This window comes from Dermacentor albipictus, unplaced genomic scaffold (genome assembly GCF_038994185.2).
Source record: "Dermacentor albipictus isolate Rhodes 1998 colony unplaced genomic scaffold, USDA_Dalb.pri_finalv2 scaffold_13, whole genome shotgun sequence".
Lineage (NCBI taxonomy): Eukaryota > Metazoa > Arthropoda > Arachnida > Ixodida > Ixodidae > Dermacentor > Dermacentor albipictus.
In genome coordinates, this window is record NW_027225567.1 from 3,611,528 (window position 1) to 3,639,315 (window position 27,788).

The following is a 27,788-nucleotide window of genomic DNA, read 5'->3' on the forward strand; positions in this document are numbered from 1 at the left end:
GTAACACAGAGCTTCCCATTTCGTGCTCTCGCTGTAGCTCGGGACGCGTGTGAAATAATAGTTGCAGATGAATTTTGTGAGCTTATTTCCAGACCTGCTTTTCCATCGCAATGTGCAGAATTTGATATTTTAGTAGTGTTGGCTAAGCGAAAAATTACTGCTTGCTACTGGGCCCAACATCCTCAATTAGATCATACTTTCACATTAAGCGAGCTTGAATGTGCAATTGCATCATGTCGCCAAAAGTCCGCTGCTGGGCCGGACGGCATTACGTACAATATGCTAAGAAACCTCGGACCGGCAGGTACAAATGCTCTCTTAGACATCTATAATAGCTTATGGATAGAGGAAACTGTACCTGACTCTTGGAAAGTCGCTCGAATCATACCAATTTTAAAACCTGGTAAGACGCCCTTGTGCCTTGAATCCTTCCGCCCTTTAGTTTGACAAGTTGTTTATGCAAAGTAATGGAGAAAATGATTGACGCGCGACTTCAATGGTGGTGTAATGAAACGAATGTGCTGTCCAACTACTTAGTAGGTTTTAGAAAACATAGATGCACAATGGATGCAATATTAGATATAGTAACCTGTGTGGAGCACGAGCCTGCACGTGGGAACATGACTATAGCAGTATTCCTAGACATCGAGAGGGCATTTGACACTGTTAGTCACGTTCATGTTTTGCTAAGCATGTTGGAACTTGGTCTGTCTGGCAGGTCCTTACGATGGATGTCTGAATTTCTATCAGGTCGCAAAATATTTGTTTAGACGGGTGAAGGAAAGAGTGCTGAACATGTTGTCAAACAGGGAGTACCACAGGGAAGCATACTCAGCCCCTTCCTTTTTAACTGCGTCATGGCTGATTTAACAAGAAGGCTGCCATCACAGTTAAAGTTTTCACTGTATGCAGATGATGTGTGTATTTGGACATCTGGGTCTAATGCTCAACTACTTGAAATGGCATTGCGAGACGGCATAAATATAATCAACAAATTTTTGAGAGAGAGAGGAATGGTACTATCACACGCAAAGAGAGCTGTATTGCCCTTCCCTCGAAGGCAGTTAAAAAATTTCACTCTTAATCTGGAAGGACACCCTCTAATGTCACACAGCATCGATTTCTAGGTCAATGCCATAGTGACTGTGAAATAGTGACATAGTGACTCGAAAACGAGGTCAATGCCATAGTGACTGTACTTCGCAGACTTGCAGGCACATCATGGGGCGGATCAGTATCGTCAATGCTGACTGTTCACAATGCATTATTACGTCAAAAAGTTGCGTATTCCGCGCCCATCTTACACGGACTTTCCCACATGTCCGAAGAGCGACTTCAAAGACTTTTAGCTAGAGGACTACGCCTATACCTAGGAGTTCCACGAGCGACTTCTAGTTCCCTTGTAATAGCTGAGGCTCGCCAATTACCATTTCCAGTTATGTGAACTACAGAAACATGCCGGCATTATTTCCGTCTTCAAACCCAGCATAAAAACCACCCATTGGCTCTAGACATAATGAGACGAGATAGAAGTTATGTTCATGTAGAAATTCAAAAAAAATCTTCACATATTGCCAAGAAATGAATTTTGGAACTCAGACATCGAATATCCTCCATGGCTGCTTACAGTTCCAAAAATCGAATTATCAGTAGATGGGATATTCAGCAAAAGAGACATGTTCATTCGAGCTGCTCAACAACTAGCGCTGTACCAGATATATATGCGGTATTAAGGATACACACACGTCTATACAGATGGCTCCAGTACAGCAACCTCTTCAACTTCATCATTCATTATACCACACCTCAACAAACAAGAATAATTCAAGTTATCTCGTGCGACTTCTTCCACAACGGCTGAACTGTTCGCAATCCTATCTGCGATAAAATTTATATTGTCAGTAAGAGATGCGCAAAAATGGGTAATTTTCAGCGATTCACAGGCGGCTCTAACATCACTCTGCAACACAAAAGGGAAAACATTCAGTGACAGTATAATATATGAAACACTTAAAAACCTCACAAAGCGAAACATTCAATAGCACTCCAGTGGATACCAGGGCATTGCGACATTCCTGGCAACACAGCTGCCGATGAAGCAGCACGACAAGCGCACCTCAAAGACGATACGGCTCCGCTCCCAATATCAAAGGATGAATTAAGCTACATTATAAGGACAACGTCTCTCAAAATGTCTAGGAACACTTGGTTTGACCAGAATTCTAAGAGCTCGGACTTATATCATATTGATCCATTTAGTGAATTCAAATTTTCATTGTCATTAGATAGAACTATGGAAACCCTCATTCATCGATTAAGGCTAGGCACTGCCTACACAAAGCATTTCTTACACAGAATTGGCCGTGCGGAAACCCCCGAATGTGATTGTGGATTTGTAGACGAAGATATATATCACCCCCTTCTAGATTGCCCACATCACGACACACCAAGAAGCCGACTTAAATCAGCGCTAATTAAATTAGACCGCACACCTTTCAGTTTAAGGAAACTTTTGGGCCCTTGGCCAACAACGGCCTTACAGAAGAGTGCTTTAAAAGCACTAAAGACTTTTCTTGAAGACAGCGGCATTGCTGGTCGTTATTAGCGCTTTCATTGTCCCCTTCATTTCATTGTCAATGTATATATCCATGTGTTTGTGAATTATGTTATGTTGACTGCTCTGTTGTGACTGTATGTGATAATGCATTTACACGATGTATGTACCACTCGCTGACTAGACAATGTGTTATTAGGCGACAATATCTTTTGTACTTTTGAGACTTTCATCTACATAAGTGTGGAGACATTTACATTGTATATTGAATGTACCATGTATTCCTTACGTCATAGTCTTCCTGTGGAAACGCTGCGTGATAAGTCCTGATGCTTGTGTGAAAAGACTATTTGATATGTAGCCTTGAACCCTGTACGATGTACGACGAAACCACTCAAGAGATGAGGAGTAGCTGGCGCCTTAAACTGTGCGCCAACATCCCCTTATATCATATCAATAATAAAAAAAAAGACGAGGCGAGAACGTGCGGTAGTCCTGCTTCGCGTTGTCTATGGTATATAGTACAGTTCAACACACGTATCCCTACATCACCTATTTTACATTTTCTCGACACAATCAACCTGTGTTGTCGCTCAGTGCAGAGCTTGGTAACCGTGCAATGCAGACAACGGCTATTTGAAGTGACAGAGCGCGTATAGTTTAAAGAAGAGAACGCGCAACGGTACTTAGACGCTACAACGCGTGTAATTCTGAACGGCACCCGTACGAACTCGTCCCCGTGCAGTAATTTTAAAAAAGTTAACAAGCCACAGCGCGGGTGACCTGGCCTATCGCCGGGTAGCGTGCTCACACCCAAGGTGCAACTTTCGGTGGAAGCCCTGGAGGTTGAGATGGGGCCGAGCTCATTTCTCTCCCGAGATTCAGAGCGCCAGGCATACTGCACGAGTGTACTGCAAAGAAGTACCGGCGACAGATCCTGCCACTTGCGGAATACGTGGCTTCGGAACTTCCAACAAAGACTGCACGTCTATTTGCATCTGCGTCCCTGGCTGGGCGCCAGTAAGCGTTGCAAGCGCATAGTATATACCACAGTGACGACGCGGGGGAACACATTTGTAGCGTAGCGATACTCGCGTACCGTACCATGCGCATGATCGTGTCGAGTCACCGTGGTACGCGTGCCAGGTAGACGACAGGCGACGGAGTGCGGTACGAGGGGGGACAATGTGGTCGCGTTGCACTGGGTCGGCTTTCCGTGCGGCCTTTGGTAAACCACGCACGTGCATCCAACAAACACGCTTGAAGTGTAGCGCGGTACCTTCTGCAGCGGCTTCGGCGGGAAGACCGTCAGAAGAGGATACACGAAGCACCGACTCTGGCACAAGGCACGTTCCACACGACAGCGTCGCGAAAGCGACAACGGCCACGGAGCCTATAGGAACAGAAAAGTGTGGAGTGCTCAGCCGTGAGCTATCGCCACGGGGGGTGTTGCATTGTCGCTGCGGCGCCGCTGTTATCCGACACCGCCCTCCCGCAGACTTCCACCAACGAACGTCATTACACCGGCAGTCCGCGCTCTCCCCATCGGCGACTTGCACTTTAATGCGGCCATAAGAGCTCGAGCGAGGCGGGTGATAAGGGCTAATACAGCAGCAGTGCCCGGCGGGGGGTTTGGGATCTGAACCGACGCACGCGCGCTTGGTTTCGCACGGCAGAGGCGTTACGCCGCCGAGCCACGCCACGCCACCGACGCGGGAAGTGCGTGCGCCTGCGTTCGCCTGCCTGGTGCAGCTGCGAGTGAAGGACGACGGGGCCGCAGGAAGACTTCTCCGCGGCAAGCAGCAACTTCCGTTTTCCGCAGCGCGGTTTCCTTAGGCGCGCTAAGTTTTCATCATTAAGGCAGTCAGTTGTTTAGCCTAGGGGAAACCAAGAGCAGACAGCGCATGAGGTACGCCACGCTAAGTTGGACCGCGCGAAAAAAAAAAAAAAAAACCATCGCAGCTTAAAAGCGCGGAGTCAACGAGCAAAGCTCCGCTGATGAGCATCTGTATGCAATCTTGTTTGGCAGTTGAGTGAGCTTCGAGCTTTTGTAACTTATTGAATACATGCTTCGATGCCAGAACAGAGCCCCTGAATGTCTGGAAAACAATACGCACGCAGCTTTTAGAAAGAACACCCCCAATGTCCAACAACCCTTGGAGGCCGTCACACTCCTCTGTACAACGCTCATTACAAGCAGACTGAACATGTTTAGCTGAAGCATGTTGTGAGGAAAAGCTCTGATTACACTAAAGAGTTCAAAGCAAAAAAATACACCGCACCGCGTAGCGCCACAGTATCATATTAGTGTGGGTAGTTATAGGTCCGAAACAGTTGTCCGCATGCGAACCATCGAGAATGGTTCGACAAATGCGAAGCAGGAATTTATCGACTAGCCGAGAGCACTATCAAAACGCTCTACGGAACACACCGTCCCTGCTATCCAGGCAAATCCGATAACAGCCGTATACAAAATGAACACACGCAGAGTTATCAGCGGGGAGACGTTCTGACTGCGTCATATTGTAAATAACAATGGTCATTCTCCCTCGTTCGGGAACTACGTTTGAATGATGTGGGCGATAGAATAAATATTCATATATTACGAAGTCGCTCACGTTTAGGGGCGAACTTCCTGATATTCTGCGGAATCACTTACGGTGCAATGAATTAAGCTGAGACAACTGCCAGCATTTTACTGGAGTACGTGGACTTGGACACGAACAGCCGAGACTAACTGCGCGCTTTGTCTGCGTTGGTGACTGTACTTGAAAGAAGAAAAATGAGAGAAACTTCCATCGTTGTTTGCGCAGCGCTGACATAATCTCACGCACGCACGAACACACTCGTAGAGTGAAAACTCAGTCGCGAGCTTGAGGCGCTTGAGGGCAGTAGCAAGCGGCAAGCGCACTGCAGGTTACATTCGGGCGCAAAAAAAAACATCGCTTGTCAACAGCGCACCTTTATGTATTGTTTGTCCATGCGAAACTTCTACGCACGACAGTGCAACAAGGTTGTAGGACCACAAACAAGAGCTTCGCAAAGGCACAATATAGCAGCTGCCATACAAGGCCCCGCAGGAACAGTTCAGCTTATCTCTCCCCGTATCGCCAAGTCTTAACACACAGACACATAATGTGCCCCCAATATGTGGTCTGTACTGGATTCGACTCAAAGGAAACACGGTGTACTGCCAGTAAAGGCAGTGACGCTCTTGCATCATACCGCAGCAGGAGTGTCGACGCATAAAGATAGCAATATGCGCAGACAAGTTACAGCAGACAGGAACAAGAAATCGTGTGATATATCAATATTAATAAAGTAAACAAACGTTAAGGTTTGTCCTCGTAATTAAGAGAGATACAAGGATTTTACTCTGCCGGCGCTAAATTCAGGCAGTTCAAGAATGACGTACCAGCGCGGCATAACGCACGCGTTCTCTACCTGGTTAACCACCCTGCCTCTCCCTTATGGCCTCTCTTTCTGCCCAGGACAAGACGCTTGTCCTAATCTTAGGCTCCACTCACACGATGAAACAAGCGTCAGTTCGCTTCACGCAAGAGCACTGCTGATACTCGTATTGGCCAAGGCAGCAGAAACGTACAACAGGATGCACGCTCACTTGTAGATGTTTCTGGAATGAAAAAAAAAAAAAAACACGGGATACGTCCCTCACCAGCGAACGGGACTGGGACGAGGCCATATCTAGTACGCAACTCAAGTTCCAGTCCATGGCCGTCCAGAGGGCCCGTGAAAGAGCGGCGAGGCTTGGCCTCCCGATTCCGACATGGGAGCAGCCAGCGGCGAGCCGGGGCCCCCAACGGGTCTCCACCGGCTAGTCCCTCAGGACCTCAATAAAAGTTTATTGTCTGTCTGTCTGTCTTCGTTCGAGGTCTTGGTCGAGGCCTCGACCAAGGCATCAAGCCAGTGGTCGAGGCCTTCAATCTGCACATGATCGCAAAGCATCCGCAGCCCTCAAATACCAAGCTACTAGCTTAATGCCGCGAAACAGGCACGTACCCAGGGGGGGGGCAGCCCCCCTCCCCGCCCACGCCACCACTTCTCACAAACATTCCTAAAGCGCCGCCAAATCAATGTTGAGATGTGACAGCTATTCGCCGGTGAACATTTTGTTGCTTTTTTCACTCCTTTTGGATGGCGTAGTTATCGGCGTCTCCTGGGATGTGAATGCCAGTTTCCTCATCAATTCGGTACCCACGCGATTAACTCGAAATGCATTCAGTAGTCACAATCTATTCAACGGTCATGCGCATCGTTGTTGCTTCGCTAGTTCAACCTTCTTCGTCTAGACTGATCCAGGGGTGAGGAAAGGGATTCAGTTCATGGTCAGCTGGTCTGTATGCACGTGGAACGAGTTGCGGTTAGATAAAATGCTAATTGCGTTTAACTTTTCTTTTTGTTTCATTATTTCCTCGAGTGACGGCTGGCCGCGACACTGACAGATCCTCGGAACCATACACCCGTGATATGGGTTAGATAAGGTGGAAAATAAAATAATGCGAGACAGCGTCCACCATCAAACCCTGCAATAACCCTTAAACTCATAGGCAATATGACTGTCACCTGTTAACTCGTCTGGTTTTTCCCTAATTGTACAGCACTTTTCGTGCTGTACAATTGGCAACTGGAAACAAGACTCTCAAGGAGTTGAGAAATTAAGTGGTCTACTAAGGGAGAGGGCCGAGACAACAGCCAAACAGGAAGGAAAAGCGAAAATAACAAATTTAGCCATTGTTTATGAAAATATTTATGGATCAACAGCTGTTTATTTAAAAAGAAAACAGAGAAAACGCCGCCCGAAGTGGAGAATTCCGTGTGTTTTGAATGACGCTTCTACAGTTATCATTCGAGCCACCTAACGTAGCCACTTCTCTGCTGCGCTTATGTAGGTGTTTTTCTAGCCTTCAGCGGTGGGCGCAGTACGTTTAGAATTGCAGCTTCCTGCGCCCTACGCGCTTGTACGCGACTGGCGGCCACGCATCGTTACGCAACTTCCCAAATAACAATACGAGTCGGTTGTGGCTCTTGTTAGAGCAGTAAAGGAGGGATCCAAAAGAACCGTCATTGTTCCGCAAATATATATTTCTATATAGTTCTTCCAGAGCTAATTCAAAAAACGCTACTATAGTCGGATACAACTTAAGTCGGCAATGAAACCCGCCCACACCCTCATAACCGCCAACCACTGTTCCTCCGCGGGGCTGCAAAATAATTCGTACTTAAACTTTTGCTGTTACCCAAATAAAGCAGTAACTACAAATCTAAAATTATTAGCCCGTAATTTTATACCTTTTACTTCGCCTATTAAAGTGGAATGGGGAATGCCTAATTCTTTACTGAACTGAAATAACATGCTTGTTTCGCTACAACTATTTGTTGTGAAGCTTAACTTCAGTTGGTAGTGAAGTTTCGTGAGTAAAACGCGTACAGCAGTGAAATGAACTGCACCGCAGACTCTTGTAGTATTTGGAAAAATTGGATGCGCTTTGTAGACGATCACAAGGAAGAAGACAGGACAGGCGCCTGTCCTGTCTTCTTCCTTCTGATCGTCTACAAAGCGCATCCAATCTTTCCAAACACTATGAACCAACTTGCCCAACAACACATTATGCTAGACTTTTGAAGACTCCATACATTTGGTCCATGTCTGTTGCACACCTCATTGCTTCTGCCGATGAAAAGACTCAAAACAGCAGACGCTCCGGAGGTATTAAGTACGACGCCATTCTGAAAAGGCCGCACGACGACGATTTTGTTTGCTTCTGTGATTGGCTGGCAGAGTAACCTACCTCCGCGCGGTCCGTGTGCCTTTGTTGCCGACAGACAGACATACCAGACAGACAGACAGACAGACCAGACAGACCAGACAGACAGACAGACAGACAGACAGACAGACAGACAGACAGACAGACAGACAGACAGTGAACTTTATTTGATCCTGAGGAGCTTCAGCGGAGGCCCCTATCGGGGACCCGCGGAAGCCGCTGGCCGCGTCCAAGTCGGGGCAGGAATACCGTGATGTTCCGCCCTTTCTCGGGCCCTCTGGATTGCCTCTAGTTGTGTCTGGAGCGATGGGCTCCGGAGTGCCTCTTTCCAGTCGGCTTCGCTGGAGAGAGGGCCGGTAGGTAACGCGGGGCATTGCCAGAGCATGTGCGCTACGGAACAATAGATCTCATTACAGTCTGGACAGCTCGAATCGACGTCTGTGTAGATACGGCTGAGAAAGCCCAGCGAAGGGAATGAGCCCGTCTGGAGCATTCTAAGTAAAAATGACTGAGACCTGTCTAACTTCGGGTAAGGAAGAGGATAGGCCCTTCTGCTAAGCCGATAGTGAGATGTTATCTCGTGAAAAGTAAGAAGCGGATCGTTCTGCTGGATTTCATCCTGTCCCCATAAGGCCTCCATGCCGCCGCGCCGCGTTAGATCTCGCGCACGGTCATGGGCAAGCTCGTTGCAACAGCTTTTTTTAAGTTCTATTCTACTAAAATAATCTTTATTTTGCACTTTTGTTTCTTTACTTGTTCTTGGCAGTGTTCTTTCTGCGCTTCTTCCTTGTGCGAGTACATTTGACGTGGTTCTTTGTTTGCCAAGTAAAGGAGAGGCGTATCGCACAGGCGTTGTCAGGATTGGCGGCTCAATTCTGTCGCTCGTGATCCGTTGTCAAGATTGGAGTCCGGCATGAATTAGAAGGTAGCTGGCCCATGCCGTCGTCCAACTTATCCACGCTGAGGACGTTGATGAAGGGAAGGACTGCTTCTCATCGAGAACGAGGAATAGGGGTTTATTTACAATATTTATATCAGTCTAACATGACTGCTTGAGAAAAGTGCATCAGTCTAACATGACTGCTTAAGAAAAGAGTGTCAGTCCAACATGACTGCTCAAGAGAAGTGTGTCGAGCACCCGCACAACAGCAGTTTTTAAACACTCGGTCCTCCTGCGATACAAGGCGGCGAATGTTCGTTTCGTCAACGCAACCTAGCCGCCTCCCGCAGGACGGTTTACGCACACAAAGGCACACACATTCCAATGTACGGAGCCGACGTCAGAGGGGCCCCGTAGCACTCGGAGCCGTTCCGGGTAGCGCGTTGGGGAGTTTGGGAACAATAGTTGGCCCGCCGAACTCATTCCGTCACAAAGTCGATTTAGTCACGCCGTGGCTAGAAGTTGGCGGCGAAGCTCCCGGCATCTTGCCCTCAATAGTCGTAAGCGGGCGGCAATCCGGCACTGCAGGTGGCCATTCTTAACAGCGTACGTGTAAAATACACCGTATTTCATTTATCGTTTGTGGGTTTACGCGTTTTAATGGCGAATGGTGGGCGTTATTCACATCTGTACTAGTAAAGGTACCCCCCCTCGCCTCATTTGCATAGAAAAGTTATACGCCCCCCGGAAGGTACCCCCTCCCCCCGGAAGGTGCCCCCCCCCCCCGAAAGAAAATCCTGGGTACGTGCCTGCCGCGAAACATTAGGGCATTTTCGCACTTTGGGCATCTCAAAAAGTTTTGTGGGCGCGTGAACCTGCTGTGCATTGTTTCGCGGTGTTCACTACGAAAGAAGTAATACAATGAAAATATTTCACGAAGCTCTTGCAAAGGTCGTTAAAGAGCTTCGAAACAAAAAACTATTATTTTTTTTTGTGTTCGCAGTGATCGAGCCTGCCCACCGAACGTTCGTGTCACCCCGCATTCATCTCCACGAGTAATTTAAGGCAATAATGGCCGAGTAGGAAATTACAAGTTACCATTTTTTATTTGTCCATAACCTACAGCGCGTAGATAAACAGAATGTTACCTTAGCGATAACATTCTTCTCTCCCCACCTCCCCTAAGCCAATGTTTCGTTTTAATATTTCCTCGGGCAATAGTCGTCAGGGGCTAACAGCATATAAACAGTTCGTGATGCCCAAGCGATGGCTGCCAACGGGGCGGTTTTTTTACAATCGTACAGCACTTTCTACCGCTATACCACTAGTATTATCCGATTCGCCCATTATGCTACCGTGCCAATCATCGCCACTACCATTATAAATTCTGAAGAGCTGATCGCACTTGCTCCCTGACCTTTACGTACTGACAAGCACTGGCACTAGCTATCAAAATTAACGGACAGTCGCACAAGCACCCCCTTGCAAAGCTAACTGCGCATATCACAATAAGAAAGTTCCCCCCGCTTACTTAAACACTGACTAAGCCTTCATTATAACTTTCTTTCCCACATAAAACGGCAGAGTAATCGTCCTCTAGCGAAAAATGCTGTGTTCCTTCGTCTCTCGTGCGCATAGCTTCTCATGAATGGAGCAGTACGATGGGGTCAGGACGCCGAGAAAGCAGCTTTTGCTTATTTGTGCCAGAGAGAGAGAGAGAGAGAGAGAGAGCGTTCACCGTCTTGAAAACCTGAAATTTTTCTGGATACGTGTGCAGCCCCCTGTGATTCGTGCTAACTGTAAACGAAAAAAAATAATAGAGATATAGAGGAGGGCGGGATGGAGTGGTAAAGGGGGAAATCGAGGGGTGAAGTGCAGGAAGTAGCTCCGGATCGGTGCGCAAACGAGTGGGCGAGAATTCTGAACGCCCCTCTCTCGACTGCGGGCGGCAGGCACGCGTAGCAACGGGGCCGTCCGGCGGCGCACTTGCGTACGGGGCTGACAGTGCCCGCGTCAGCCGCATAACATAGGCACGCGAAGCACCGAAGCTGCGCGACAGGCAACACGAACAGCACGGCGACGACAAACGAGCGCGCGCGACGTCATCGGCCGGGTTGCAAGTCTCGGCCAAGGTGGGCGTGTGTGCCCTCCAGCGTAATACCGCCACCGCAGCCACCGTGGCAGCTGACTGACCATGCGTGGCCGGCCCGCCGCGAGACAGTTCATTAGAAGAGGAGAGGGAGGGGCGAGCAAACTGCGTGACAAACGAGTGTGTATACACGGCGCAAGGGACTGCCGCGGCCATTAAACAAACAGCGAAGAGGAAGGACGTGGAGGCAGAAGGAAAACAAAAGGGCGCCGGTCGATGGCCCGGGCCCTCATGCGCGAACCGCGCGAGGGAAACCTGAAACCGGACCCAGCTAATAATGCCTAATGAAACGAGCAGAGTTTAGGTAGGTTAAATTCGAGCCTCACTGCGAAGAAAAAAAACGTGAGGGCTGCCGCAAGGACGGGTACCTACAGCTAGACCATGCAGGCGGTACGCGTTCAGCGGCGAGACGAAGGGGAAAAGAAATGACACTGCCACCTGCGCTCCGGGAAGGCGACAGCGGAGTTACCATGCGTTGTCCCGCTCTCTCTCGCGCGCGAGTCCTCAGGAGGACAACGATCTGCGGGAGCGCGGACTTTCTCAGTACGAGGAGAGACGCTCCTCGATTTCACCCCGGGGCTTCCCGCTCCGTATATAACGGCGGGCCAACGAATCAATCAAACCTGCTTCGAGCGCGACATGTTTTCGATTAGTACTCCGCTTACGAACACACACCCCCACACCCACACAGGGGGAGGGGGAGGCAACGACGCAACGCGCTGGGCGATAAAACATCACTTCACAGACGAAACGTTTTGGAGGCTATAGGGATTTTGTCGCCAGCTTCGCCAGGTAGGCCCGCAGCAAGCAGTGTGCCGACGAGCGCGTGTTTGCGATGAGCGGGGAGAGGCACTTAAGCGAGAACAAAAAAAAAATCGAGAAACGCTCCATGGGAACGGAGCCGGACGTCGGGACTGGCCCGGTTCCACCTGTCAGGCGGAACAAGTCAGCGGCGAAGAGGTCGAGCGCACGCGCACACACTTATGCCGGGACCATGCGCGGCGAGCCGGGCGTAATTGTCGCTGACCGGCACCGCGCAGCCCGTGTAATGACGGCGCAATCCCTACACCATCGCCAGCGAACGTTGAACGCGCTCGTGCACGAGCAGCCTCGGCTCTACAGCCCGCACTACGCAGAACCGAATACATTTTGGTACTACACGGAGCGTCCTTCGTCGATGCAAACTGTATACTCCCCATCTCTGGAACAGCGTGAGCAGTTAGATGTTGACGATTCAAATTTTCCGTTGGGGAGGTCTCCCCCATCTTCATTACAGTTATCTTTAGTACAACTTTATTTGTTGATACCTCATATTGTGCTGGAAAACAAAGAAACGTCGTATCCGTGGAAACTTTTACCTGAATCTATACAACACATTTATAACGGCAGGCATCTTCCGCAGATGTCGAATGCCACGTCACCGCCCGCCGGTATTCGTAAATCTCGAACGAAAATCACATTAAACAGAAACATACACACACACACACACACACACACACACACACACACACACACACACACACACACACACACACACACACACACACACACACACACACACACACACACACACACACACACACACAAAATGGCCAGGCTTAGCTTGGTTAAGCCAAGAATGCGTTGCATATTGCGCGAGTTGGGGCCCAGCTTTTCCTCCGGCTGTCGTGACGTCACATCACGTGGTTGCGCTAAAGGTCAATGGTGGCTGCCCGACCGCGCCCAAGCGCTGAACTGAGTGATTGCAATATGCGATACCTGATCGCGCAGACGCGCAGCAATGAACAATGGCTCATACCCTCAATGGTGGCTGCGCGGCCGCGCCCAAGCGCTGAACTAAGTGATTGCAATATGCGATACCTGATCGCGCAGACGCGCAGCAATGAACAATGGCTCATACCCTCAATGGTGGCTGCGCGGCCGCGCCCAAGCGCTGAACTAAGTGATTGCAATATCCGGTACCTGATCGCGCAGACGCGCAGCAATGAACAATGGCTCATACCCTCAATGGTGGCTGCGCGGCCGCGCCCAAGCGCTGAACTAAGTGATTGCAATATCCGGTACCTGATCGCGCAGACGCGCAGCAATGAACAATGGCTCATACCCTCAATGGTGGCTGCGCGGCCGCGCCCAAGCGCTGAACTAAGTGATTGCAATATGCGATACCTGATCGCGCAGACGCGCAGCAATGAACAATGGCTCATACCCTCAATGGTGGCTGCGCGGCCGCGCCCAAGCGCTGAACTAAGTGATTGCAATATCCGGTACCTGATCGCGCAGACGCGCAGCAATGAACAATGGCTCATACCCTCAATGGTGGCTGCGCGGCCGCGCCCAAGCGCTGAACTAAGTGATTGCAATATCCGGTACCTGATCGCGCAGACGCGCAGCAATGAACAATGGCTCATACCCTCAATGGTGGCTGCGCGGCCGCGCCCAAGCGCTGAACTAAGTGATTGCAATATCCGGTACCTGATCGCGCAGACGCGCAGCAATGAACAATGGCTCATACCCTCAATGGTGGCTGCGCGGCCGCGCCCAAGCGCTGAACTAAGTGATTGCAATATGCGGTACCTGATCGCGCAGACGCGCAGCAATGAACAATGGCTCATACCCTCAATGGTGGCTGCGCGGCCGCGCCCAAGCGCTGAACTAAGTGATTGCAATATGCGATACCTGATCGCGCAGACGCGCAGCAATGAACAATGGCTCATATCCTCAATGGTGGCTGCGCGGCCGCGCCCAAGGGCTGAACTGAGTGATTGCAATATGCGATACCTGATCGCGCAGACGCGCAGCAATGAACAATGGCTCATATCCTCAATGGTGGCTGCGCGGCCGCGCCCAAGCGCTGAACTAAGTGATTGCAATATGCGGTACCTGATCGCGCAGACGCGCAGCAATGAACAATGGCTCATACCCTCAATGGTGGCTGCGCGGCCGCGCCCAAGCGCTGAACTAAGTGATTGCAATATGCGATACCTGATCGCGCAGACGCGCAGCAATGAACAATGGCTCATATCCTCAATGGTGGCTGCGCGGCCGCGCCCAAGGGCTGAACTGAGTGATTGCAATATGCGATACCTGATCGCGCAGACGCGCAGCAATGAACAATGGCTCATACCCTCAATGGTGGCTGCGCGGCCGCGCCCAAGCGCTGAACTAAGTGATTGCAATATGCGGTACCTGATCGCGCAGACGCGCAGCAATGAACAATGGCTCATACCCTCAATGGTGGCTGCGCGGCCGCGCCCAAGCGCTGAACTAAGTGATTGCAATATGCGATACCTGATCGCGCAGACGCGCAGCAATGAACAATGGCTCATACCCTCAATGGTGGCTGCGCGGCCGCGCCCAAGCGCTGAACTAAGTGATTGCAATATCCGGTACCTGATCGCGCAGACGCGCAGCAATGAACAATGGCTCATACCCTCAATGGTGGCTGCGCGGCCGCGCCCAAGCGCTGAACTAAGTGATTGCAATATCCGGTACCTGATCGCGCAGACGCGCAGCAATGAACAATGGCTCATACCCTCAATGGTGGCTGCGCGGCCGCGCCCAAGCGCTGAACTAAGTGATTGCAATATCCGGTACCTGATCGCGCAGACGCGCAGCAATGAACAATGGCTCATACCCTCAATGGTGGCTGCGCGGCCGCGCCCAAGCGCTGAACTAAGTGATTGCAATATGCGGTACCTGATCGCGCAGACGCGCAGCAATGAACAATGGCTCATACCCTCAATGGTGGCTGCGCGGCCGCGCCCAAGCGCTGAACTAAGTGATTGCAATATGCGATACCTGATCGCGCAGACGCGCAGCAATGAACAATGGCTCATATCCTCAATGGTGGCTGCGCGGCCGCGCCCAAGCGCTGAACTAAGTGATTGCAATATGCGATACCTGATCGCGCAGACGCGCAGCAATGAACAATGGCTCATATCCTCAATGGTGGCTGCGCGGCCGCGCCCAAGCGCTGAACTAAGTGATTGCAATATGCGGTACCTGATCGCGCAGACGCGCAGCAATGAACAATGGCTCATACCCTCAATGGTGGCTGCGCGGCCGCGCCCAAGCGCTGAACTAAGTGATTGCAATATGCGATACCTGATCGCGCAGACGCGCAGCAATGAACAATGGCTCATATCCTCAATGGTGGCTGCGCGGCCGCGCCCAAGGGCTGAACTGAGTGATTGCAATATGCGATACCTGATCGCGCAGACGCGCAGCAATGAACAATGGCTCATACCCTCAATGGTGGCTGCGCGGCCGCGCCCAAGCGCTGAACTAAGTGATTGCAATATGCGATACCTGATCGCGCAGACGCGCAGCAATGAACAATGGCTCATACCCTCAATGGTGGCTGCGCGGCCGCGCCCAAGCGCTGAACTGAGTGATTGCAATATGCGGTACCTGATCGCGCAGACGCGCAGCAATGAACAATGGCTCATACCCTCAATGGTGGCTGCGCGGCCGCGCCCAAGGGCTGAACTGAGTGATTGCAATATGCGGTACCTGATCGCGCAGACGCGCAGCAATGAACAATGGCTCATACCCTCAATGGTGGCTGCGCGGCCGCGCCCAAGCGCTGAACTAAGTGATTGCAATATGCGATACCTGATCGCGCAGACGCGCAGCAATGAACAATGGCTCATACCCTCAATGGTGGCTGCGCGGCCGCGCCCAAGCGCTGAACTGAGTGATTGCAATATGCGGTACCTGATCGCGCAGACGCGCAGCAATGAACAATGGCTCATACCCTCAATGGTGGCTGCGCGGCCGCGCCCAAGGGCTGAACTGAGTGATTGCAATATGCAACGCATAAAAAGAAACAGGTAAGGTCATGCTGATACGGTTAGGGCGGTATACGCTTTTTGCTGCGTCGTCTGAAAAAACGGGACGCATATGATGAAACGATAACCAGAGACCGAACACAACAGCAACAAACCGTCGTGCCATCATGCAAAGAAAAAATAACTGGCGCATCTCGAAATAAGTACACCGCTAACCTGTGCGTAGTTTTGCTTCCCCCCTGCTTACGTATGGAGCGAACCGACTAATAAAAATGCTAGTCGATGCAGCGTGCATATACTGCATGCTGAATGACGAACTCCGCTTATTCCAAACGGGTTTCGGTTTGTCACTTTGTTATTTTTGTTTTCTCTTCGTGCAGTCTGTTGCGAGTTTCAGTCTTTGCCTTGGATTTCGGAAAATTGATATTAGATTTTATTGCCGCAAGAACATGTAAGGCAAAAGAGCGCCACTTTTTTTTTAATCTGCTTTTTTTAGACACTCCACAAGAAAATAGTAACATTATGATGAATAAATATCTTCACTATGTTTTTTAAAATTATTATTTAGTTGAGCTGTGCTGGATTGGAGCATTATCTCCTCGGCGATGTGATAATGAACAGAAAAGCTCTATAATCGCCACCGCCTGTAGAAAGCAGCGGTGTAATCTAGAGGACGATCTGGTTTTATGTGTGTTTTCCCAACAAAAATCTAAACAAAATCAGTAGTATCCTCTGACGTGTATGAATGCGTAACGTTGAAAGGGCGTCTTGGACCCTTTAATGCCCCAACGCAGTTTCACGTTAAGGAATATTCGAATAATTTGTTCACTTTTATTTCTGGCCACGGAAAGTATACATCTGTGAAAAAGGAGAAACCTAATGTTATTTGGGTAGTAACGGAATTAGTTATTTAGCAATTACTTTGCTGAACTATCCACGACTGATAACTCTCTCCAGCATGCATAATGATACGTTGGCCATTACAGGCTTAATTGAAACAACCACAGCTTTCAAGCAGACTCAGTGGATCAACTATTGTGCGTGAACTGCTGTGGCATACACTAAGATTACCTGCACCCGCATAAATACCTGTACACGCATGTTCAGGTACAGTACATTTTATGCACAACGTACTGGTTAGAAATACATGAACAATAAACATCCAAGAAAGCGAAGACCGCATGCGTGCATAGGAAAGCTGGGTTCGGCTCCCGCAAGGGGCAAATCGTCTTCGGCTTTAAGTTCCCTTTTCCTTCACAAAGAACAGGACGTGATATAAAATAACAAACGTGAATTTCATGTTTGCTTCAGTCAACATTCGTTATCTCTGGCTTCGTATGGCTGTTATCTAATCGCTTTTTTTTTTCCTCCCTGGAGCGCACAAAAGAATTACCAGCGTTTGGAGGCGGCAGCCGCCTTTTTTTTGGCCGAGACTGCGGGAACAGACGAGCGAACGGTCACGATAGCGCCCAGCCCGTTCTCATCGCATGTTTGCCGCCATTGTTCGCTCGTTATCAGCTGCAAGTACCAGCAGCCCATGCCCGGGCCGCGCCGACAGACTGTGGTCGCGATTACGTTACAGGGCTCAGAAACAAACCGCGATACTGGCACCCAAAGCTGATGGCGCTTCTTGCGCCACCGGTGAGCACTGGGTGATCGCTGGGTGTGCAAAATGCAGTCACAGTGCACCGCAAAGCCTCTCCTTTTCATGAAATACACAAATGCACCAACTAGGGTCCCCAGTAGCAAACGGCGGCGCAAGGGGCCGACAACCACGCGAACGCGTTTCAATCGCCGAGCACTGGACGTTTGCGCTAAACGAGGGTGCGAGCGTAAAAACAAATCTGGCCTGTATCCTATTGAGACCTGAAGACAGCTCAGGAACGTAACCGCTTTTGAAGTCTGTTGCTATCTTACCACTCAAATAAGTCAATTTTCTCGAAAGCTTGCGGCAAGAATATCATTATACCACTTACACACACTTTTGCATACATCTGACATATGTCACGTAATCCATTCCTAGCTCATTTTCAGAAGTATTGAAGGTTTAGTGCAATGTATCGTACGAACGAACAAAATTTATCGCGGCTACCAGCTACACCACGGCACCAAAGCGTTGTAAAGTTTGGAGTCGGGCATGAATTAGATGGTAGCTGGCCCATGCCGTCGTCCAACTCATCCACGCTGAGGACGTTGTTGAAGTGAGATACTTGTTCTCACCGAGAACGAATAATATGGGTTTATTTACAGTATCTACGTAAGGACGTTGCAGTTCATCAGTCTAGCATGACTGCGAGAGAAAGCACACCGAGGAGCCGTGCAACAGCTTAAAAACACTCTGTCCTCCCTAGATCCCTAGATGAGGGAAAACGCTCGACCAGATCATCGTAGCCGAGCCGCCTTCGAGGGGGAGGGCTTACACACAGACTTCCGCACAGGTTTCATTGCCCCCACCGAGGCGAGACAGTCTTCGCAGAACTGCGTCTTGCGTCTTGAAAGGCGAGTGGGACGGTGCCGCCAAATACATTCCCTCAGGAACTCACCCGCTCCCGACAGATCAGGTCGGTGATGGCGAGTTCACTAACAAAGCCTGGTTCGCCGACCTCGTCCCGGCATTCCGGCGACGAAGAGTTGCTGACTCGGCGTATTTTCCTCCTCACACAGTCAGTCGCCGCAGCGGACACCGTGACGCCAAGAGGCTGCGGAATGGCGCCTTGACGTCCGTTCAAAGCAAGCTCCACAGTAGACCTAGTGGCGCCGTTCGGCTGGAGACTGACGGTCAGTTCCTAGAAAACGCCAACCCCGCTGCTGCAGCTGGCTCGGAAATCTTTGAATGTCGGCACCTCTGCAGGCCGTTCCTAACAGCGTATACAGAATACACTAATCACCTACGAGGTTCGACACTTTCCTCAACCGAACGAAGAGCTCTCTGTCTGTCTGCGGCGCGCTGCCTTATCCGACAGCTGCCTGCAAAACGCCCCACGAAAGCTGCTTCGCTCTCCGCACCGCCCGCGTAGGCGTCCTTAAGCGCGGGATACATGGAGCGTTCTTTCACGGCGAACATCGCGCGGCGGAAATAGACGCGGCGGGACGACGCCGGCGGTTCGCTGGCTTCGCTTACATGCAGCGACAAACGGGCGGACGCCGCCGCGCGCCCGCCGCATTGTTGACAGACTTTACGAATGTGTTTCTGGATAACAAAAAAGGAATAAGCAGAATTTTTATTGTATTATTTATTGTTACTGACTAAACTTCGAAAAAAAAGTTTCATAGAGGCGCTTACGAACGATTTCTACACATTTCATTTAGCTGCAAGCATTTTAGCGGGCTGGCTTTGCGCCGTCTGGCGGGTCTGGCTACGTTGAGTGAGCGGGCACCTGCGATCACCGCGGAGTGCAGGCGTTGCAGAAGCTTTTGTGGATCTCCAACAGCGACGTTTACTTTGCGTAAAAATAAATTGTGGTTATTGATGTTTACTTCAGTGTCAGTTCCTGTTTTAAAGCCTCCTCCAAGAACTAGCGTTTTGTGCTACATTTGGCGTGAAATGGGCGGCTCTCGTTCCGAGCGTGATCCTAAAGTAACTTGGTAAAAAAAAATTAGAATAGTTACTAATCTAAACGCGCGGTGTAAGCAGCGCCTGAAGCTGCTGCACCCAAACACGCGTCCTGGCGCCCAAAACATTCTGTGTGTGCACGCACACATCGATCACGCACTGGTTTTGAAAACTATATACCGAGATAAAGGGGAATGAAAAAGAAATAAAACAACAACAGGAAAGCAGGAGGAATGAGTTTGATGGGACATCAAGGGCGCAAGAATTATGTAACTATCCTACAATTAGAACGACAATAAGTTGGCGCGACGAATGTATAAATCAACGCGGTCGTGTACCGAAAGCACAAAGGGTGGTATCATCGAGTGATCGATTGCGCATATAAATTTGTTTTCATCAGTACCAACATTGTGAACTTACCTCCCGGATCGGTTCCGATATCGGCGATGATCTCTGCCAATGCCACAGCTTTCTTTCGCTGATCCTTGTAGTCCTGGCGACCACAATCCCAAATTATGCCACGCATTTGCACTGCTGTAATGAGCTTATCATTGTATTCTAGTCTCGCTGCTTTCGATGACTTTGCCATGGTTACAGTGCTGTCCCTAGAGCACTTGGATATTGTGCAGCCTCCGCGCACCTCTTGTATCCGCGACAACCGTATACCGAGTGGGCGCTTTCTCTTCGTACCAACGCTTGGCTTGTCTGGAACACCCACTTTCTCTGTAAACTATTTTCACGCCTTTCGGCATTTCACGTGGAAAATCCTTCGGTATCTTCCCATGTGCGCTCCTTGGACGCTCCCCGGTGCCGTGCGTCACCATATGTCTCTCATTAGTTTCGTCTGCCGCTCACCTCAGGGCATACAGCTTGCCATGTACCCTTCTGGATTTCATTAGGCTTTTAGCGTAGCATGCTGCAGTTTCAGTTGTCCCTTTGTATGCTATCTTTGCTAGCGACGCCTTTTCTATACGTACGCCGACAACAGCATGTGCAAGCTGTGACGCGGAAGTCAGCAATTTATAAACGTTACTTTATTTAGTGTACGCATTTTTTTAAAATTTGCTTTCGTACGTTTAATTTCTTTTCTCGTTCTTGCTACCGGCCATTTCTGGCGATGTGCCTCAGTCGAAAAACGATGCGGTGCCATCAACAATCTTCCCCGATGTTCCAGAGTATGAGTGGAAGCCTACTACTTGGAAAAGAAAAGAGCGCAATCTGTGTGATCAAGCACCACCAAGAGTTGCGAAAAGACGAAATATTGTTCAGATTAGCCAGTGCTAGCTCATAGCACCCACGCGGCGGTTATAGTGACGCTGGCGTCACCAGTAAATTCAAAGAGTTTAATACCCCATCACCCCCGACGAAAGTTAACTTCTTAAAACGAGGAAATGCACATCGGCACCAATTCTTTTTTTTAGACTTCCATGGTGTACTTATTGGAGTCCGCCGAGTTTACTGCAATTTGCAATGACGTTGTAAATATGGGCAAGGTTTACCTTTGCTGTCACTTATTTTCCTACATTTCGAGTAATAATCAACACTTACGCAGAATAAAGGTTTTAAGCAGGATATTTCACAGTAATTGCAATTTTTTAAAGGGTTGGGAAGAAAACTGTACCGCATATATAATTATGTCTTTCGTGAGCACGTCACTTAAGTTTCTAGACGAAAAATATGTATACACAAATTTGTACTCTTCATTTAATGCTCTGAAACATTCAATATTCGGCTGTAACGATCGATGGTGTCCTTCTCACGCGCAGAGAGACCAAAAGTGCGCGTCCAAACAAGCGCAAACGCCTACATTCCGTCGCTCCAGCGCGGCCGCGCGACGGACGGTCCCACGGAGGCACCAGCTAAAAAAGGAAAAACAGACAAAAACGTTCGGCGGCTACCGGAAGTCGGTGGAAGATCGATCGTCGCGACGCCTGGTGAACACGAGAGGCACCCCCGCCACTTCCGCCGGCGTCGATCGCCGGGCGTCGGTTTTTCCGATCGGTCCGGATAGCCGGCGTGCGTCAAATTTTTGGACGCCGAGGGGCGAGCGTTCGACGCCGGGCGTTTTTCGCCGCCTGGACGCCGGTTTTTCGCTCCATGTATCCCAGGCTTTACGCAGTTTTTATTAAGTTCGGTTCACGCAAGGTATCCGCCCACCATTTCGCACTCGCGCACACTGGCGAATTAAAACGATGGTCGTCGCGAGACGCGACACGTTACGCCATCTGCTGCGGCGATCATCAAACCACCGAACGGCGCGAAGCGCGTACGACGCGCAGCGCTGCCGCGACACGGTCAACGCCTTTCCACGAGGAGGCGTTGGTTCGCCAAGCAGAAGTTTACGCTGAAGTTGCAGAAGTAGCGACGTTTTAAAACAGATGAGGCAATTGCGTGGGTCCCACGCACTGTGGGAATCGATGTAAGCCAAGCTTTCTGCGTTTGCTTTCATTGACAATAATTAGCGGTGCTGTTAACGGCGAATGTTTAATGTTTCCCATGTTTGGTCCAACGCGTGAGCGGTGAGTTGATGCTAAAGGGGCACTAAAGTGAAAAATGATTTCTTCTGCATCAATAAATTACCGTTCTACAATATCAAAAACACCACTCTTACAACAATAAGACGTTTGCTAAGCCAGAAAAAGCGCAAGAACGAAATACGGGCGGCAACGCCTACTTATGTTCCCGCACCTGAGGGCTGTGACGTCTTGGGTTTTAATGGAATCTTCTAGGGCCTACTAATTGTATATAGCGGTACAGATTGACTACATTGTGTTCTAACGGAACTAAATATTAAACATGGAAAGTTTCGGGAACTTTTATTCAGCCAAAGCGGCCCAAATGCGAAAACATACTTTGGGATCCCTGACGTCACGCTGACGTACCAGCGCTGGGGTTACGGCGCGAAATTCAAATAGTCATACTTGGCATAACTGCGAGTCGACCTAGTTGGAACAGATTCATATTAAAACTTTTTGTGCGCAAACAAACAGGGACGAAGCGCTCGTCCTTGTGTTGCCCCTATTCTTCATCCCTGTTTGTTTGCGCACAAGATGTTTTAAGATGAGTCATACTTGGACCTTCATTTCCTCATCTATTAATCAAACTATCTTTTTGGAATGACTGCCTGCAGGGTTCTAAAACAATGCTTCATTAGGATAAACTGATTTATTCTTTCGCTTTAGTATCCCTTTAAACGTTACCTTGCGCACACCACTGCTGCTTGTCTGCGTGGTACACAGAACACACAGGGGAGGTGTTTGCTTGAGGCGTTGTGCGTCATATTTTATAACATCAGAGGGTTGTGCGTTGTCATTTCCTCATATGGCACATCGCATTGTGGCATAAGTGTTAAACGTTAATTGAATTATGGGTCTGTACGTGCCGAAATAACAATCGGATTATGAGGCACGCCGTAATAGCGGACACCGGATTAATTTTTACCCCCCGGGGTTCCTTAACGTGCACTTAAATGTAAGTACACGAGCGTTTTTTTTTTTTTTTTTCGCCCCGTCGAAATGCGGCTGCCGCGTTCAGGACCAAACCCACGAGCTCGAGCAATGCCATAGCCACAAAGCTACCGCGGCGGGCACAGACGTGTTGATTCGACGTGTGACTGCTTCCGCAGTGTCGCCTAGACCCTACGGAGGGCTCTGCTTCTGCACGCCCTGCCTAAGTTGTCCGTTTGGCAAATTTGCATGGTGTGTACATTGCGCGCATTTGACACGGTGCAAAGGTCAAAACTAGTTTATCGCGTCGTCTTTCCTCTCTGCCGCGTTCCTGTCATGTATACACGCTCTGAATTACCCCCCGACGCAGTGTGCCAGACAGCAGCAGCAGCAGTGGAAAAGTTGAAGGAAGAGGCAAAGAAACCTTCGCTTTAAGAACTATCGGGGCACCTAAGGAATTCTTGAGATGCGTAAATGCGAGAGCGTTAGTTGTCGCCGAGTTTAGTGTTGAGGCGAAATGTTTCCGAGCGTAATATTGCTGCTTATGAGGTCCCAACAACGCACGACGACAAACAGGCCATATTGCGATCTGTCAGCTAAGGTTTATTAGCGGAGTTCTCATTAAAGTAGAGTTACACGCACACAGCGTTGCGTGTACTTTCAGCATAAAGTACAGGCGCGAACATTGGATTGTGTCTTGGCAAAGCAGCGCAGTTGCAGTTTTGCCGCTGAGACGTTTCGTGATTATTGAGATTAGCATTCTTTGCCTACTTCAGCCGTTTTGAGCCCACCCACCCACTCACTCATCTATCCATCCATCCACCCATCCTCTTACGCCGATCCAGTGGCCGAAGTTGCCTACTAGGCTCGGGCCACTAGGTAGGTGCTCTTAGTTGGTCGTCGCGCCGTCGTGGTCCTGCCATCGTCGTCACTCCAGCTTCGTCAGCCGGTTGTCATACCGTGGCCGTCACGCCATCGTCGCCATGCTGATGGGCAACTTTGGCAAGTGAGTGACGTAGCAAAGGGAGAGATAGCCGAATCAACGGAAGTCTCACAATCACCCCTTAATGAACGTGACTTCAGAAATATGGTGCGAGCTACATTGCTCAAATGCTGATCGCATTGTCGAGCGTTGTCGTGAGATAAGTGCTGTCGGAATTTCTCCCATAAAAGTATGTAATTGCTCCAGAGCAGCATTAATAATAATAATAATAATAATAATAATAATAATAATAATAATAATAATAATAATAATAATAATAATAATAATAATAATAATTTATGCGAATGGCACATTTTGGAATTAATGTGAGGCGAATATTTCGTGAAACGGTTAATTAAACGCTACATAACTGTTCCTCTTTTTTTTTTCGACTGGCTTGCCGCAAAGTATACGTATAAAATAATCAAGAAAAAGGCACGAAGCCCTTTGATGCAGGTACTGCCGCAACGAATTGGCGGATTTGCTGCCCGTTACCTAACGGGTAAAGTCATCTGGAACATTGGGCTTTAGTTTGGCCTCCCTGTTCATCATCTGCATAGCCTTTTGCAGCATAGCGATTACGTGCCTGCCCGCGAGAACGCGGGGACTCCCCACGACGCGACCGACACGACCGCGGAATACACTGCCTCCGGGATCGACCCAGTTTGCTACTACAATATCTCCAGGACTGGCCCACCTTACTCGCCAAGAAGCCAAAGAAAAGTGCGCTTTAATAAATCAATTATATGCGCTTGAAGTTGTGTGTTTCAATGAAGATATTTAGCTGCTGTGTCATTTCACCATACGTAATGCCGTAAAGAACGAAGACGACATCCGGAACATATGCAGGAATAGTACGGACGGGAACATGCATTATAAACCGATTCGTTAGATCAGTGCTGTGCTGCATGTGCACGTGCAATCCGGCAAGACAGCAGCAGCAGCTGTACGGTCAGCAAAGTCCGGGAGGGCTCGCCTAGCAAGCCACGCTCTGTGAAGCCGTGCAAGGGCGTGTGCACTCTCAAAGAAAAGCGTTCAGCCACCTTCAATGAGAGACTTTCCGATTACCTCGATCTTATTTGAGCGTACATTTTCGAATCGGGCCACGCAAACGTTCACTGTATCTGCCGCGATGACATTAATTGCGACACATACGACAGGAAAGCATACGACACAATGTGAACCAATGAAGCAGAATACTCGGAACTAACCTACTTCACTGAAACATATATATATATGCTCCAGCAAACATGAGCAGACCCTCAATGGCATCTTTATCGGTGCTCACTCAAATTTCGAATCACTCGCACGGCCTAGCGTGCAACTTTCCAAGGCAAACGTCGGCAACGCTCACGGCTGCCGCTCACGTACGGCGAAGGAATGCGCACACCAGAGCGGGAAAATAAAAGAGAGCGAGAGAGAGATAGACGGCCAAGCTTCCTCGACCGCGCAGCACGTTCAGTGAACGCATAACTCATGCGGATCAAACGGACGGCACCATTACGCGGTCGGGTCCGCGCGCCAGCCGCATATGCGTATACGTGGGAACTTGGAAGCGCCTTCCCGCCTTTTATATAGCAGCATTATCTTCGCCTCGGCGAACGCGCCTGCGGGCGCCAGAATCGTAACCGACCGGTTCTCTGCTGTGTGGCGTTATCGGGGGCACGGCGAGACCGCACACACACGTCGCTGCTAAAAAAAGTGGCTGGAATACACAAAACTACGCCACAGAATAAGAATGTACATCACGATATAAAAATGTAAGCAGCTATACGGCGTAAGTCACGTGGGTGTAGGACTGAAAGTTGAGATAGCGAGAGAGAGAGAGAGAGATTAATGAATGAACTTCTTCTACAACGTGTTGCAGACTGAGAACTTCGTTGATTAAATTATGGGGTTTCACATTCCAGAAACTGTACAGTTGGTTTATGAGTGACGCCCGTAAGGAGGAGGGCTACGGATTAATGTTCACCACCTGAGGTGTCGTTAACGTGCAGGCAACGCGCGATACACGAGCCCTCCATGGCGATTCCACCCTCCATGGGAATGCGTACGCCGCGGTTGGGAACAGAATACGCGTGCTCATCAGCACAACGCCACAACCAATGAGCCACGGCTGCGGGTCAGCTTCGCGCGAGAGTGAACTTTATACAAACAGCACACGCGGGCGTATGGGGTGATCTTCCGCTCTACAGCGGGTGGTCCCCTCACAGTGCAGTCCTCACAGTCCGTGAGACGTCTCAATTTGTTCCGACGAACTGTGGTTCATGCAAGGTCCCTATTACATATTGTATTACATACATATGCCTCAAAGATACTTTAAAAACCTATGCTGGCTATAGCGGTCGGTGACAACAATCTCAATTGACCCACTTGTACACCAAGGACAGCCTCCATCGAACGGGTGCGTATAGGAACACGAACTGCACTCGCGTCTACATATACACTTATCATACAAGTCGTGCAGCCAGAAACGAATAACGTTCGTCAACTCATTTTAGGTTCAAAAGACAGTTTAGATATGAAACACGTTCACTTTCTTTGGTGGTTCGTTAACTTTCCTTTCAATATACCTGCTCATTATAAAATATGAAGACGCCAACTAAACGGGCACACACAAGAGAAGAGAACGGGACAGGGCGCCACTACAGGGCAGCTCAGGCGATTAAAAATAATTTTTCACATATTCCAGTAAAATCTACAAAAGTCAAAGCCACCGCTGTGGCAATGTGTAAGCGGCTGGGGTTGGCCAGCCTTGCGAAAGAAATTAACAAAAGCAAAAGTAATGCGCTGAATGTGTTCTTTTCACTAAAAACGCACAAGCAAGACCTGCCTTTCAGAACAATAGTGACGGAAAAAGGGGCATGGCAGAAGCAACTTAGCTCTTACCTGTTAAAAAATTTGCGTAAGCTAGATGTACAAGATCCGTTTTTAACGAAAAGATCGGATGAAGTATGTGAATTCCTGAGAACTGAAGGTAGTGTGGGCTTTGCCTTTTCTGAGGATATTGTTGATTTATTTTATTCTCTTCCCCATGATGTTCTGTTCTTTGCGGTTAGGGAGTGCATTGAAAGGAATGATCCCATTTCTTTTCAGAACTCTGCCGGTGTTTCCATCGACGACATTTTAACCCTTTTAAAGTTTTACCTGGAGCCTACTTTTATAATGACGAGCAGCGTTTTTTTTCTGCAGAAAGCTGGTATATGCATAGGATCCTGTTTCGCCCCTGTGTTATGTAACATTTTTCTTTCACAAACGGACCAAGTATTGCACCATGTTTTACCAGCTAACAAGGTTTCTAAAGTGTTTAGGTATGTAGATGATTTTTTAAATTATTTTAACTAAGGATGGGAAGTCTAAACTCTGCAGAGGTTGTGGCTAATGTTTTATCCGTTTTTAGACAACATGGAAAAGGCTTGAATTTTACACATGAACTGCCGCAAGTAAACGTTTTACAGTTTTTAGATCTTAGCATTGAGTTCGGTAAGGATCATGTTTGTTCGTGCTATGTTCCACGTGCAAAGAAAGGGCTTCTGTCATTTGACTCAGCGCATTCGAAATTGGTGAAGAGAGGAATTGTGTCACTCTGCCTTGATTTTGCGCTCGGGAAGTCGTGTGTTCACAAGATGGCATTGAGTGCCCTAAATT

General features: G+C 49.2%; 1 protein-coding gene across 4 annotated transcripts in view; it reads right to left on the reverse strand.

The window, feature by feature from the left end:
• The window catches only part of Cip4 (formin-binding protein 1-like Cip4), a 318,199-nt gene that overhangs the window by 120,626 nt on the left and 169,785 nt on the right, over window positions 1-27,788 (reverse strand). The window contains exon 1 of one of the 4 annotated variants that reach the window (XM_065445622.1): window positions 3,659-3,682. The exons of the other annotated variants lie outside the window; for them this stretch is intronic. Coding sequence (XP_065301694.1) covers window positions 3,659-3,667 — 9 coding nt within the window. The 5' untranslated portion in view covers window positions 3,668-3,682. Of the gene's footprint in view, window positions 1-3,658; window positions 3,683-27,788 lie in introns of those variants that run through there. 4 annotated transcript variants of the gene reach the window in all.